The sequence below is a fragment of the Otolemur garnettii genome, unplaced genomic scaffold (assembly GCF_000181295.1).
Source record: "Otolemur garnettii isolate 467f Iridium unplaced genomic scaffold, OtoGar3 scaffold00106, whole genome shotgun sequence".
Lineage (NCBI taxonomy): Eukaryota > Metazoa > Chordata > Mammalia > Primates > Galagidae > Otolemur > Otolemur garnettii.
This window is the reverse complement of record NW_003852501.1, coordinates 5,221,956-5,238,027: the sequence shown is the minus strand read 5'-3', so window position 1 is coordinate 5,238,027 and position 16,072 is coordinate 5,221,956. Positions and strand designations below refer to the sequence as shown.

At 44.7% G+C, this 16,072-nt stretch overlaps 1 protein-coding gene across 1 annotated transcript; it reads right to left on the bottom strand.

Annotated features, from left to right (window-relative positions):
* Window positions 1-7,116: 7,116 nt before the first annotated feature.
* Window positions 7,117-12,699, bottom strand: SHISA2 (shisa family member 2). Its single transcript, XM_003796708.2, has 2 exons — window positions 12,023-12,699; window positions 7,117-8,964 (listed from the first exon to the last, which is right to left on the bottom strand). The coding sequence occupies exons 1-2, from the start codon at window positions 12,354-12,356 to the stop codon at window positions 8,411-8,413; spliced, it is 888 nt and encodes a 295-aa protein (XP_003796756.1). The 5' UTR covers window positions 12,357-12,699; the 3' UTR covers window positions 7,117-8,410.
* Between the last annotated feature and the right edge of the window lie 3,373 nt (window positions 12,700-16,072).

Below are 16,072 nucleotides of genomic sequence, written 5' to 3'. Positions count from 1 at the left end.
AAGCCTATGGTTCATCCTATAAGGGTACATGTGAATCTTTCTGAATGGAGAATATAAATGTCTTAACACAATAACTAAGAAAATGACATGAAGGCTGTTAACCAGTTTGATGAAAATATTTTAAATTGTATATAAAAACAGCACACCATACCCCATGACTGTATTAATGTACATAGCTATGATTTAATTAAAAATATATATATATCTATATATGTCTATCTATATATATACTGGGCCTCAGTAACGATGCCTGTAAAGTCTTCACTTTCCCTTCACTGCCCAGGGAAAGCTCTCAAACTCCGTGCTGGTGGAGTATACAATTTAAATTTCTGCATTTAAATGAGATGCCATCTTTAAGTTTAGTCACTGACTTTACAAGTACTTCTAGTACATTTCAAGGCACACACACACCAGAAGGATGAAGAATGGCATCAGAAGTAGTCAGGTGGCAAGGCAGAGGCTCTTGGACAGTGCCAGTTACTGACTCCCTGCCTCTTCCTTCCATACACAGCAGGCTGGGCCATGCTGAGACGCTGCCCCTGGGAGTTGGGGCTCCCCCTTCCCTGCTGGCCGCATGCCAGAATCTGACAGTAGACTTCCATCTGGAGAAGGAAGAGGGGCGTGCTGCTCCGTCCTCTCAGCGTTTGCACAGTTCTAGTCTTCACTCGGCCGCACTTGGTACCAGTGTTCCGTCTTTTTTCTTCCTTTTTCCCCCCCATTCCCAGGACCAATCTCACTATGTTGCCATGGGGCACCAGCACTAACCACAAAGAGCTCCTCCCTGAATACCAGGGCCCTTTCTTTAAGCTACTAGGTTTTTTGTTTTTTGTTTTTTTTGAGACTGAGTCTCACTTTGTGGCCCTGGGTAGAGTCCCATGGCATCATAGCTACAGAAACCTCAAATTCCTGGGCTCAAGTCTCTGCCTCCTGAGTAGCTGGGACTATAGGTGCAAGCCACAATGTGGGAATAGCTTTTCTGGTTTTAGTAGAGAAGGGATTTCACTTAGCTCAGGCTGGTCTCAAACTCCTGAGCTCGGGCTATCTACCCACTCAGCCACACAGAGCCCTAGGGTTACAGGAGTGAGCTACCGTACCTGGCCAAGCTATTAGATTCTAATAGCCCCGAACTCTTCTCTTTGTGCCCTCTGCCCTTCAGTTAGTAACTGCTTTCTGGCATTGACTATCTCTGCATTACCTCAGCATGGTCACTTTCAGAGAACATTCAGTTTTCCAACATCTGTTTGACCATTTTCTCATACAGTTTTTCTCTGTCAAAGTAACTGATCTGATGATGGCCATAGTATCATCAGATACTATGCGTATATCCTATGATGCAGCAAGAGCACTCTTGGAATTCCACAAGAGAATCGAGTACTTATGTTTACCAATATGGGTGTTTTTAAAGGTTCCTCTTGTCATTATTTCAAATAGCACAAAGCTGAAAGTAACCCAAATGTCCATCAATAGCATAGTGGCTAAAAATTTATGATGTAGTCCAGGTGTCCTCAAACTATGGCCCGCGGGTCACATGAGGCCCGCCTAGGACATTTATGGCCTGCTGGGGGTTTTTGCCACCGCTGCCTGTCCTGCTCAGCAGCCGACTCGTCCCGGGGCCCACAGTCCAGCCCTCCAACGGTCTGAGGGACAGTGAACTGGCTTCCTGTTTAAAAAGTTTGAGGACCCATGACACAGTCATAAAATGGGATACAAGACAGTGATGAAAAGGGCCAAACTACTGCTCCATTCAACAACCATCATTCTTTGTATGACCAGACACAAGAAAATGCACACTGTGTGATTCTGTCTATATGAAGTTCATCCCTGGAGACAGAGGTGGGAGGAGCACGTACCTTTAAAGAGACCTATCAACTGGATTTTCCCTCTCTTGATCTGAGCTACAGATTCAAGGTTTGTGAGGCCAAGAACCATAGCTCACTCCTATAATCCTACCACTCTTAGGAGGCTAAGGCAGGAGGATGACTTAAATTCAGAAGTTCAAGACCAGCCTGAGCAAGAGTGAGACCCTGTCTCTACTAAAAATAGAAAAAATTAGCCAGGCGTTGTGGTTGGTGCCTATAGTCCCAGATACTCTAGAGTCTGAGACAGAGGATCGCTTGAACCCAGGAATTTGAGGTTGCTGTGAACTATACTGGGGCAACAGAGTGAGATTCTGTCTCAAAAAAAAAAAAAAAAAGAAAGAAAGAAATTTATACTTTACTGTTCAGAGATATGCCAAATTGGTGGCTTAGTAGGACTTGGGAGGAGTTGCCACGCCTACTTAGAAAGCTAACTTGTGAATTTCAGAAGCAAGAGTGCAGAGAAACAAGAAGAGACTGCTTACAGCATCGCAGAGAGTGGTGTGGGTTCCAGGACAGAGAGGACCGATTCCTACAAGTCTCTTAGGCAACCTAAAAACAAGAAATTTAGCCTATCCCAGGTTAAACACTATCAATTCATTATTGAAATAAAAATAAGAAAAATCTCCTTAACTAGGACATTTTGCTAAAAGGATCTCTGTATCTTTCAGGTATTTCGTCACTATAAGTTTATATATTTCTCTAAATTGGACAAGTTAAAAATGTCTACAAAGAAGTTAAATTACACATTGGTTATAAAAATCTATTTGTTGTCACTGGCACTGGGCTAGGTTATATCCTTAGTCCCCACACTGACCCTAGGAGGTGGGTGTTATTATTCCTCTTTGCAGAGAACACTCTGAGAGTCAGAGACGCAGACTGTGAATCAAAGGCCACACCACAAGGATAAGCTCTAACTCAGGTCCATATATCCAACTTCAGAGGAGGTTTGATAGAACCAACTAAAGCTGAGTATTGCAAACATACTTCTTTCTTAGAAAGTCAGTCTTGGATGAGAGTCTCTTATAACTTTTTCTGTTTTAAATTTCCCTGTGATCACCCTATACATGTATGTGTACACACGTGGTAATTTTATAGACACACTATAAATGGCAATCAGTCTTCTCCAGCTGTTAGACTCCAGAGTAAATAATGTACTATGTAAGCTATGATTTTGCTAAAGGGGAAGATCTACACTTCAAGATGGTTAAAATTAAGATGCACATTTTTATGTTTAAATTTGCTGGTCTTCAGGCTGCCATCATTAGAAGGATAGATACCTAGTATTGGAATTGTGAGATTAAGTGGAAGATCTATTTTAGCTCTTTGAGGATTCTCTATACTTCTTTCCAGAAAGGCTATAGGGACATTTGCATGTGAATGTTTATAGCAGCTCAATTCACAATTGCAAAGATGTGGAAACAACCCACATCAGCCCATGGATGGATAAACTGTGGTATGTGTATACCACAGAATACACTTCAGCCATAAAGAAAAATGGAAACTTCACATCTTTTGTATTTACCTGGAAGGATTTGGAGAACATCTTTTTATGTAAAATATCACAAGACAGGGAAAGCAACCATCTAGGATACTCAATGTTAATATAAAACTAGTAGATGAACAACTACAGCCCCACAGGAGAGAAAAACACATTTCAATTCAAGAAGGGGTTTGGGGGAGGAGGTGTGGTAATCTCTCATCTATCGGGCACAGTGTAAGGTGTATATGGCACACCTCTTGGGTGAAGGGTTCAACTGCAACTTGGACTTTACCTAACAAATCCAAACAATGTTCCTAATTGTATATGCCCTATATTAATCTGAAATTTAAAAAATTGTTTTTAAATTTTTTTTCTTTCTTTTTTTTTTTTTGTTGAGACAGAGTCCCACCCTATATCCTGAGCAAAGTGCAATGGTGTCATAGCTCACTGCAATCTCCAGAAGCCACTGGGATTACAGGTGCTCCTTGCAGTGCCCAGCTGGTTTTTTGTTTGTTTGTTTGTTTATGAGTTGAGGGGGTCTCGCTCTTGCTCAAGTAAGTCCTGAACTCATGAGCTCAAGCAATTCTTCCTCCTCAGCCTCCGACAGTGAGCTGCCATACCTAGCTAAATTTCTAAATTTCTTATTCTTGAATTGAGTATAGCTGGGTCCTTCAAGTAGGGCTGTAAATGTTGACGGCATTATGAAGATTTAACTGTAAACAGCAAAATGACTCTGACAGCAAAACCATACTTAAAGCAATAATTTTACCTCAAAGTTATTCTGACATGGTGGTGTGGGGTTATGGGTTATATATAAAGAGAGAGAGAAAGGGAACAAAGTCATGTCCTCAAGGCTATACCATCTAAGCAAGCAGAAAGAAAGGAGGATTGAGGTTGAATGATGAGGGATGGTGTTCTCATTTGTATGCGTGCTTCTTGTCTTGCAATATTTCTGCACATAAAACATACTCTAAAGTTGAGCACAAAGGGTATGTTCTGTAGTGGCCAGGCCCATTCCCAGACCTAGGTCTTCCCATCCCTTCTGTGGCAAGCTCCAGAGAGTCAGCCAACGTCGTGGCATGTTTAAAACCAATGCCACCACCCACTCCATGCCTGGGAATTCTTCTGCTCAAGATCAGCACCACTGTAAGATTATGTAGCTTCCTCAGAGGCTTCCATTGTCCTGCTTAAGAGGCAAGAGAATAAGCAAAATAGGGAAGTGGCCGCATTTTCAAAATCCTAGAAAGTTCAGTGAGCCCTTACTACTGATATGTCCGGTTTTTGGCTGAGGCTGGGTTTGAACCCGCCACTTCCGGCATATGGGGCCAGCGACCTACTCCTTTGAGCCACAGGTACCATCCCAGATGCTTCTTTTCTAGCCTAAGGACTGACAGGGTCAGTCTGACGCTCCTCTGTCTGCCCACTGTCACCATCTCCCCAGATCCCCGTGACTCCTCCCAGTGCATGTACCAGGAGTTGAGTCTTCCCTGGCCACTAGTAAGGCGGACACTGTCTGTTTTAATGATGCCATTCTGACAGCCTGGTGGAAGCCCAGGCTGAGTGAGTAAGAAGTCTCAGTTCTGAAGTCCACTCAAAAGCAAACACACCAACTCCTGCATTTAAGCTCAGGCAACACAAAGCAAGCATACTGTTCATTAATTTCAACTGCTGACCCACTTGAACAAATCTCTGTGTGTATAATATGGAGACTTGAGCTCTTAGCAAAAACCTACTGTGAATCTGCAGGAAACAGAGACAAAGCTTTTAGAAAAAGAAGGCCTGTCACTTTCAGTGTTGTTACCAGGTAGGGGGCCGCACTGAGATGGGAACGGAGCACTCTGACCCCTTTACGATGTCAACTTTTAGCATCATTCAAACTTTCTTTCCTGTGTTCAGTGCTTTTATGAGCATTATGACCTGACTTTCATCACCAATTTTGTTCTAACCTCCCTGCTTTCTTCAGGCAATGCTTCCTAAGGGAACTTGAATCCTCATCTGTAACAAAACAAGGAGAAAATAAGGGGTTGTCGAGCTTGTGAAATAAAACTGCACAATCTGGAAAGTCTGAACTCATGGTAAATGTAACAAATCAATTATTCCATTAGTCCAGTTTGTGAGAACTTAATCAGAAATGGATGTAAACATGCTAACTCTAAACATAATTGTCTTAATGGTATTCTCCCCCCTTTGGATATTAATGCTATTTTAAAATTGTAACTTTTCCAGCTGTAGCAGAAATGATAGACACATAGTTTCCACACTCTTCCATAGACACAAAGAGCTGGTTAGTTCCTTCTTTCTTGCAACCTAAGGGTCTGATTTTCTCGCCTGTCAGCAGGGATACAGAATCCCCTGGAACTATTATAAATTGACACAACAAATTTAGATATAGCAGAAAATTTGCAGCAGCAAACAATTTTTCAATCTGTAAATGCTCCCCTTTTTTGTTGACAATATTTAGAATATTTCTGCAGGGTGAAAATTATACTTTTTAGGTTCTGATTTTTATATTTTATGACAGCCAATAAAGTAACCTTAATCCAAGTGGTAGAACTTTTTCCTTTGCTAGCTTAGTTTCTCCATCGTTCGCCTAATCTGAGGTTGCTTGCAATGATGTTATATTTTTGGAAAGACCAAGTAGAATTCACTAAAATGAAAAACTCACTCATTTACTAAAGTGCACTTTTGCTTTAATCATGGAATTTAATTACTCCATAAAAAAGGAGGAAAAATCAGACAATGTTGTATAAGAAAATGCAGAATTCTCCATCCCTCTGTTTAAAAAAGGCTACCAAGAATGTCACAGAGGCTACTCCTGTGTCCAGTAAGGGAGGACTCATTTATGGACTGGCAAACTATGGCCTGCTGGCCAAATCCAGCTCATTGCCTACTTTGTATAGCACTGGAAGGTAGAATGGTTTTCACATTTTAAAATAGTTGGAGGAAAAAAATGGAAAGAATGTTTTGCAATGTGTAAATTATGTGAAATTCAAATTTCAGTTTCTATAAATAAGGCTTTATTGGAACATGACCTTGCTCATTTGTTCATGTGTTATCTATGGCTACTTTAGCGATAGTGCTGCTGACCTGAATAGCTGTGAGATGCCACACAGCTTGCAAAACCTAAAATGCATAGTCTCTATTTACCAGAAAAGTTTGCCAACTCCTAGACTGGGTGATCTTTGAGGTCCCTTTCAACTCCGTGGTTCTAGGAGTTTTGCTTCCTGAGGTAAGCAGGAATATTCCATGAAAGACAAGATAAGGAATGCCCATTAGCTTCCTAATATAATGATCCCAAAAGAATTCTTCTTGTGGTGCCAACATTTCCTGTGGGATATGTAAAACAATACTGTGACTCACAGAGCATGCCTGTAATCTTCTCCGGTGTTGATTACTTTGAAAAGTGGGCTCTTGGATATGATAGCAATATTGATGACATTCGGCAATTTTATTCCATTAACAGGTTTACTGGACCATTTGAAAAATTATCAAGTACAATGAAAATGAAAGAAAAACAATTCCTCTAGGAACTCACATCACAAAATATTTTATTAATAAGTAAAATGATTTTCCTCTGTCTTTGGTTATTAAAAAATTATCTTTGCTGATATCAATTTGTCGACAATGATTTTACATTATTCAGTCATGAGACAGATTGGTAAGGATAGAAAGATGGTGATTATCTATAGATATAAATGTGTAAAAGACCATACTATACAATGATTTTTTAATTACAAAATCTTGGTTTTGCTAGCAGTTGGAAATTTACTTGCATATATTTAAAGTTATCCTTTTTATAAGTAAACAATATACAAATAAATTCACTTGAATTTGATAATTCAGAACATTGGCAATGAATATAGTGCTTGTTGAGGCCTGAAAAAGAGGAAAACAAGAACTGTGGGGGAAAGAAAGGTAGTATTTCATTAAAAAGCTTTTATCTTCACTTAATAGTCCCTGTTGCCTGAAAAATAAACCATTTTGATAACAAGAGTATAAAAAGCCTTGTGACTTACAAAGTACATTATATCTGTGGTTTAAATTTTATCCCATCTTTCCTATTATGACTGAGGAGCTATATACTTCATAATGCACTTCTCTGAATTTTTATAAACAAACCAAGAAAATGTTTTATCAGATTTAGGCAGAAACACTGATATTCATTTATAACTCCAGTAATTACTTGCATTCAGCATTATACAGATATAGGGATCTGAAAACCAAACAGAATGAAATGCTAAACCATAGCACATGACAAAATTAAAAGTAGCTCAGAGGGTAGTAGGCAATAGTTTATGATTTCAATATAAAAAACATTCAATTACTCATCAGATGTTACTGTAAAGTCAAAAAATTGAGATACAATCAAGAAGGGGATGAATGGTTTTATTACTATGCCACCCACTACTTCACATCTGAAATAATCCCAGAGTTATGAAGTGTCTTCATTGGGTCACTGTACAATTTCTTTCAGTCTCTTTTTAACGTAGAAAACACTTTGTAATAAAATCTCTACACAAGGTAAGAAAGCACAAAATAGGCCTCAAAAAGCACAAAAATAGACTATATATATACATACACACACAATTTTACAATGAAGTTAAGATGTGCCTGTGAAATACTCAGACTGATGCTTAATCTCATTGAATTCAAACTGGTCTCCTTTTACAATAATTGTACTATTTACATCTTCCTTTCAATCCTGGATGCTCATTAAAAAAAAGGCCCAGTATTTTGATCTCGTATGGTCAAAAACCAAGACAGCAATAATAACGGTGACATAATAAAAATGCTTAAGCTACCAGTTATAAAATTCTTCTGACAACCCCACCTCAAGGGCACTTAGGACTCATAACATTTATCCTAGACTCATCAGCAACAACCCAGGCATCTCCAGATGAGGCTGTTTTCTCATCATCAATCAACCACATGCTGGGATGAAAAATCCAGAAATGCTAATTGGGAGAAGTTTTCACACACACTGGGGGTCAATGAAGCCATCCCAAAGCCATGGACTTCCACCTTGGGAATGCAGCCCTGGGTTCCTCTCAGTCTGGCCGGTGACTTTGAGTTACACGGTCACTGCTGGGTACATCTTCTGCTCGCTATTCGTGTGGGGGAAGGGGGACTGAATCTGCCTATACCCAGGCTGCAGGCTGTCCATGAAAGGGGGCACGGGGGTCAAGGGCACAGAGTCATGCTGCACTGTATACCCCACATACGGGGGATGCAGATACTGTCCCTGATGTGGCACAATCTGTGTCGCCTGCTGACAGTTCAGCACGGAGAAATTCGTGGGCATGTTGACATACACATTGTTCATGGTCCCCTCGGGCAAGCAACAGTTGGTCTGTGACCTTGTTGGGGGGGCCCGGGCCCCAGAGTTGGCACTGGAGCTGGAGCTGGCTGCTGTGCTGGACTGGCGGGAGGATGAGCCCCGGGAAGTGCTGGCGCTGGGGATCATGGGGATGGTCTCCATCAAGCGGTTGCCTCCTGGGGCTCGGCTCTGCTGGGGCTCCTGCTTTGGCCGGAGACATCGGCAGCAACAGGCTGCCACAAGGGAGCCCAGGATTATAAAGGCGACAAACACGGAGCCAACAATGAGGAATGGCACGTAGATGGGCACTGAAGAAAAGGACAAAGACACATTGATTTACTTGGCAGTGGCAATGAATGAATGAATGAATGATCAACACTGATGCCCAACATCAAGGGACCTCAGCTGGGCTAGTTTGTTCACATATTAGTAGCCCACAAGATGCACTGGTCCTTTACCAAGGAAAGGACCTACAGACACGACAGATCAGCCCCTAGAAGCAAAACTGTCCATATTTACAGTTGGACTCATCAACTGCAATATGGATTGAGGCAGACTACTCAACTGAGTGAGAATAAGGGTTTCTTATGTTAAGATTGGTACAGCTCTAGACCTCCTACAGTATCTGAATGGCCCAGCTTAGGTCTGCCCTACTAGCTAGTTGTAGCACTTGCATAGTAAGTATTAGTTTAAATTATTTAAAAGTCTTTTTGTATTCCTTAAAAATTTATTTTTACCAAGTTCCTCCCCCACCACAAGGTAAGTCAAAAATTTAGGTCAGACTCTAAGCTACTACCATTTTTAAGAAGCAAAGTAAGGTCAAAGAAAGGGGAAAACAACTCCACACACATCTGCCCTGCAGAAGCAGGGAGGTTCGGGTGGGGCACTGAAGGGTGGAGAGAAGGGTCTGTGTGGCGGTGGTGGAGGGGGGTCATTCAAGGCTGTTACACACAGTACCCTATGTGTAACAATGGAGCAACAAGACATTTGTTTCAGGTAGGAGAGCCTCCCCCACGAGCCATGAAGGCCAGTCTGCAGAGCAGAAAGCAATGGTCGCCATACTTAACAGGGGGGCCTTCTTCTAAAAAGTGAAAACTTCACTTAAACTAGTAGCAAACTCCATTTAAAAATTATTTTCTTTAAAAAAAAATCTTTGAGAGCTATGGGAATAGCAGCACAAGGCTTTAGAAACTCAACACACAGGCTGATGGGGGCGGAGTCAGGTGAGAAAAGGGGGCAGGATGGATGCCTCTGAGCCACTTCAGTGGAATTCCACCCTGGGTTACCGAGATCCTGTGTTTTCTGATGTGTTCTTGGCTCATCTCCCTGACTATGTTTCGGGAAAATACATGAGGATAGGGCCGGATTGGGTCTTACTGGAGGTCATGGCAAAGCACCATGCCAGTGAAGACTTGGACAGGGCAGCATTTTAGGAAAGGGCTCCAGTGATTTGAGGTCAGATTTATGAATACTCTTTGACTGTCCAGTAGAGCAGGGGGCTTTCTAATTATGCTCCTCCTGACTATTCTGGCATTTCTGGAGGCAGCAGATTTAAAATAGAGCACTGCATGGTATCATGGAGAAATAATGTCTTATTAGTAAAACATACTTTATAGGTATTTAACTAAAGGCTGACAGTGCAAGATTTCCTGGAGTTTCAATAGAGAGTGAATTCTATATATAGCACTTTTTAGCAGGGCTGGTTCCCAGCAGCAGCACCGCTCTAATTACACCATCACTTCCGGCTAACTGTGGCTCACCGGAGAAGTTGATGCAGGACTTTTTCCTAGGCATGCCATAAATTCTCTAAATTATGACACCAGCCCTCCCTATATTACCAAGAGGTAAACAAATAATAATAAAACAGAAAAATATATACCAAACATTATAGCAGAAAGTAGCTGAAATAAGTATTAGTCCATATAATGAGTTTTGTGGAGAAATAACTGTTCTCTTTCCAGGATTTTTAATTAGAAGTGTAAATAACCACACGGGGGTAAAGAATGCAATACTACTATAAGCCCCCAGGATTAATTAGGCATGCTGTCTTTCTGCACTGCAGAAGAGAAGTGAAAGGAATAGTGAAAGGAATAGAGTTTCAGGGGAAGAGTTTGCAAGTGGAATGAAGAAGGCACCCATGCACACTATGCAGGGCATCATGAGATGTCTGTTGGCTACTGATTTGTCCAAAGCCATCCCAACTTTATAAAAGACCACTAATGAGCCCAACTTAACAGACACTGCATTGTAGCAGTTCAGACTTTGGCTCATTTTTCAAGGCTTTATTCCGCGGCCACACACTCTGCAGGGCTAAGCTTACGTTTTAAGAAGGCACCTCTTCTGGAATTACCCTCAGTTCTCCTCTCTTCAGATTCAAGGCAGTGGAACAATAGGAGTAGCATGCTAATAAAATGCTTGACTGCAAAGGGAAAGGCGCTGAAAAGAGCTGTCTCTCACCAGGCCCCTGGAGGCAGCTCTGCAAATGCACCAGGCCAAAGCACAGGCAGTTCATTTTTGGGCAGCAAGGTGCTGGTGAAAGTCCTCTAGTTAACACAACACAACAGGGCTGCAGAAAAAGGAGACGCCCCCTCTGGGACATGTTTGCATTTTACTTCTTACCTCCTACCCGTACCCATCCCAGAACTAAATACACACACACACACTTTGCAGACCCTCCAAGGAGGCAGTCTGGAAAGGTTTCTCAAGTGTGGCAGAAGTGCAATCTACCAAATTCTTTCATGGATTTATGTTCAGCTTTGGCAATTTGAAAAAATATATATAATTTTTAAAAAAGTCAAAGCCACAAAGAGCAAGGTTGGGCACAGCTTGGACGTTACACCTACTATGCCTCCCATGGTAAGGCCCAGGCTGTGGCAGGGGAAAGGTGCTGCCCCGTAATCCGAGTATGGGAGGGTTTGACTCCCCCAGAGCGCAGTATAGGGCATCACTCATGGGACAGCCCTGAGGAGCTGTTCCTTCTCAGGAACCTTCCAGGAAGCACCCCTCCCAGGTCCTCTTGGATACGGCCCTTCCTAAGGTACCCCCAAGGCATCAACTCCTACGGAGACAGGAGGTACCAGAGGGGCAGAGGACCCTGGACAAAAGCAATGCGGGAGCTGACTGTGGCCCACACTGCCTTAGGTGTGTGATTTTCTTTGGAAAACCCACGCCAATCCAACCTTTAGCTGACAGGGGAAACTGAGGCCCAGGGAGGTTGAATTAGTGACCCATGCACAAATTAATGAATGGGCTAGAACGCAGGCTCCGCCTCCTGGTCTGAGGCCCTTTGCTAAAATGCCAGTGCTTCTAATTCCCTTCCCCTCTCCAACCTCCCAGGTCCTCCCTGTGGTCACAAGGCCGCCTTACCTGCTGAGCCGTCCGGGCCGTCTTTGTCTGCTCGGCCAGGCTCGCCCCCGCCCTGCTGGCGGTCGTTATCGCAGCCACCCTGGTCCAGACGCGCCTCCGCGCTGGAGCAGCAGTAGCGCAACGCACAGCTGCCACAGCAGATGGTGGCGTCGCCGCCGTCGAAGCGCTCAGGGCACTGGAAGCCGATCCGCCAGACGCCCTGCGCGTCCAGCCAGCCGTGGCAGTACTCGCCGCTGGCCCACGCCCCCAGAGCCAGCAGCGCCGCCAGCAGCAGCTGCAGGAGCCAAGCCGCGTTCCGGGAGGAGGCGGCGAACGAACGGCGTCCGCCCCACATGGCACCACCCTGGGCGCGGGCGGAGCGTCTCCAGAGGGCACAGAGCAGTCTCCCAGAAGTTGCGGCCCCGGCGACCCCGGGCTTCCTCTCTGTCTCAAAATGCTTTCCGCACCGGCAACTCCCTTCCGCCGCGACGTCCAGGAGCAGACGACCCCGGGCTACAGGGCCAGAGGCTCCTAAGCCATTCTCTTCTTCAGCCGGATGGCGCAGTCCCCAATAGGGCTTGCCTTAAGAGTGGCAGTCGCGGACGAAACTCTCGGGGTGCAGACTCAGAGAGCCCCGAGGGCTGCCGTCCCGCAGCCCCTGGACGCGTCACCCGCGGCAAGGCCCTCCTCGTACATCCCCTAAGGGGACGCTTACCCGAGCCGGATGACCGCTGGGCACGGTGCTGAGGACTTGGGGGCAGGTCTCTGTGGCAAGGTTTAAGCCCCGGGGTCCCACGCGACAGTGGGAGCGCGTCTTGCCTACTTTATTCTCCTCTCCAGTGGCGAGAAGGGGCGAGGAAGGCAGGCAGCGCGCGCAGGGCTCTGGGCAGCAAGTGCAGCGGCCGGCCGCGCTCAGCCTCCTCAGCCGCGAACTCGGTCCGCATGGCTCCAGCCACGCCGCCCGGGCAGCCCTCGGGGCTACAGCCCCGACGCTCCAGTCGGCAGGGCCGACGGCCAAGGTTCCCGGCGCACGTCCCCGCGGGAGCGGTTCCGACCCTGGGAGCGTCCCGGACGCGGGCGAGGGTGGGGCACGCCCCCAGCCGCACTCCCCGGAGCCTGCCCGGCTGGCGGCGGCCGCGGCTGCTGCTGGGCGAGGATCCAGGCGAGCCGCTCGCTCAGGCTCCCCTTCTCCGCCTCCCGGCTGCAGCGTGGTCCTACCGGTTCCCGGCAACCTGGGTCCGCCTCCCCGCCTCGCCGTTGCGCCCGCGGGAGGTGTGCGCCCGGGGGAGCCTCCCACGGAAGTTTCAGTCCTCCGGGTTACGGGGAAGCCGAGTGCGGCGCCCGGCCAGCTCCGAGTCGGCTCAGCCGCGCTGCGCCGCGCTCTTATGAGGGGCCCGCGGCTCCCCCGGCGCGCATGCGTGCTGCACGGGCTCCCCTCCGCTTCTGGGCGCCCCGAGACACCGGACAGCCCTGCACTTTGGGACACCGATGGGGGCGCGGTTAAAAACATAGGCAGACCTGGCCTTGCTAACGCAACTGCAGTAATAATGAGAGCAAACTAAACTTGCTTAGTGAAGATCTTTCGTATTCAACCTTTGGTTTGATTCTCAGAACTTCCCAAAGGATTATAATTACTGTCCATTTTACAGGTCATGAAATCACCGCTCAGTTGAACTGTCTCTCAAGTTGCCGCACCGTTGGTCTCCAGCCCAGGCAAGGATGATCTGCGATGATGGTGGCAGTGCTCACACGCCTGCGGCTGGGTCTGACCGGCTGGGCTCCAGGCTTCTGCCCCAAGATGGAATGGAGTTCAAAAAAGACTTAATAAATTTGGCCATTTTCTGGGCGATTCGTGTCACTTTCTTTCTTGGGGTGTGGTGATTTATTGTACTGTAGCAGAAAGGTGTTTCCATCCAACCTTCGGCCTTAGTGGTTTAGACAGCTGCAGTCAGGAAGAAAACAAGGTTCAGACACACCAGAAATTCAGCTTTGATGAAGGAGAAACTAATCGCTTCTCCCTTGTGGAAGCTGAAACAACAGGTGCTGATGTTATTAAAGCAGCAGTGATTAGTTTTTAAAGGAACTAATGTCCCTTCCCACACGGTCTGGGAGTCAACAGACCTGAGTTCTAGACCCAGTCCTACTGGCAGAGAATCTTTATGTTTTGCCGTCTCAGTTTCGTCATCTGTAAGGTAGGACATAGGATGTAATGACCACTAAGGTCTCTTTCAAGTCCATGACTACAGAACACACGTTTGTTTGTTTTGGAGACAGAGTCTTATTCTGTCGCCCTCGGTTGAGTGCAGTGGCATCATAGCTCACAGCAACCTCAAACTCTTTTGAGTTCAAGAGATCCTCCTACCTCAGCCTCCTGAGTAGCTAGAACTACAGGTACCTGCCAAGATGCTAGGCTGGGTTTTCTATTTTTAGTAGAGACAGGGTCTCATTCTTGCTCAGGCTGGTCTCTAATTCCTGAGCTCAGGCAATCCACCAGCATAGTCTTCCCAGAGAGCTAGGTTTCCAGATGTGAGCCACAGCGCCCTCAACACAGGCAATTTTGTTAACAGCAAAGACACTCCACTCACCCCAACAATACCTCTATCCTATTTCCCACTTCTCCCCCTAACCCCTTATTCTTTTACTCAACCTCTCTCCAAATACTTCCCTTCTTTTCCTTGCAGGTTTTTTTGTTTGTTATTTTTAGCTACATAAAACCATATATTTTAGACTGGGTACTGTGGTTCACATAATCTGGGGTTAGGATGCAGAGGGAGGTCAGAAAGATCAGCAGAGGAATGGCACTTAAGGTTAGACCAGAAGTAGCCAGCCTAAGGATTGAGTCATTTACTGTATTTTGATTGAGGGCTTACTATGTGCCTAGAACCATGCTAGAAACATTACATTGCTTCATGTAATCCCCATGGCAGTCCTCTAAAATGAAGAGGCCACTTGCCTGATCTCTACAGATGGAGTTTCTGCTTGCTCGGATAGCATCCAGTTCTACCTGCCTCCAAAGCCCACCCACCATACTGCTGTTCACCACATCTTCCACTACAGAAAACCCAGGATAGACTGGGAGCTCTGTACTAGCTGGTTCATTGTCATTTTCCTCCTGCCACAGCCTCCTGAGTAGCTGGAACTACAGGTACCTGCCAAATACATAGATTTGAGTGGTGTTCAGAGGATTGATAGTTTAAATTTTCTTCTTTTGGAAAGAAAAAAAAGCAGGAGATAGTACCTATATCATAACCTCCTTCCACTCCTCGTTCTCTTCTCTTAAAACATCCACAATTTGTCAGGGTTTATTATGAAGAAAGAAATGGTGAATATTTCATAGTAGAATGGATTCTGTGACTGGGCAGTGCCACTGCTTAAACATAATGTTTTCTCCAAGTAGTCTACGAGTTAGTTTATAACTGGTGAACTTGGAAATGTGAAACTTTGAGTAAATTTTTCCTCTTTTTTACTGTTGTGTTTCCTTTATTCCTTAAAAGTTAGAGAAGCCTGTTTCGTAGGTACTTTATGTGGCAGTTGATTGTCTTCAATGCTCAAAGGGCCTTTATATCGCTCTGTATTTATGTATATATCCCTTATTTATCTTTTCTTTGTTGTACTGAAATTTTATAACATGAGTTGTCCAGTACTTAGTGAGCTTCTCTGTGGGAGATACTGTAAGGAGATACACTAAGATGGTCTTGGCCCTGTCATAGGAAATAAAAAGAAATTCCCTCACCATCCTTAACAGGCAGCCTAAACTATTTTACTAGTCTCGTCTGTGAAACTATAACTAGCAATCATAACATCTAGGTAGTAATAATAATAATTTATTATAATCAAAACTAAATGTCAGGCAGTCTGCCAAAATATATTTAAACACATATGAAAGGGTGCCCCCCTTTAAAAAGTTGAACTCCGTGAATGTTAACTGCAGAAGTATATTTTCAGGTTACTTAACATTTCAGTATGTGCCTATGTATGTATATGAATAAAATACAACTGATTTAAAATCAAACTTCTGCCATATCTTCACTGGAACAAGTAGAAAGTCATATAACTAAAGAAATGATTACT

Excerpts from the sequence above, each read along its gene's own strand:
- SHISA2 (XM_003796708.2), bottom strand. The coding sequence starts at position 12,356 with ATGTGGGGCGGACGCCGTTCGTTCGCCGCCTCCTCCCGGAACGCGGCT. Across the intron at positions 8,965-12,022 it reads CGGCCCGGACGGCTCAGCAG|TGCCCATCTACGTGCCATTC; the intron begins GTAAGGCGGCCT and ends CCTTTTCTTCAG.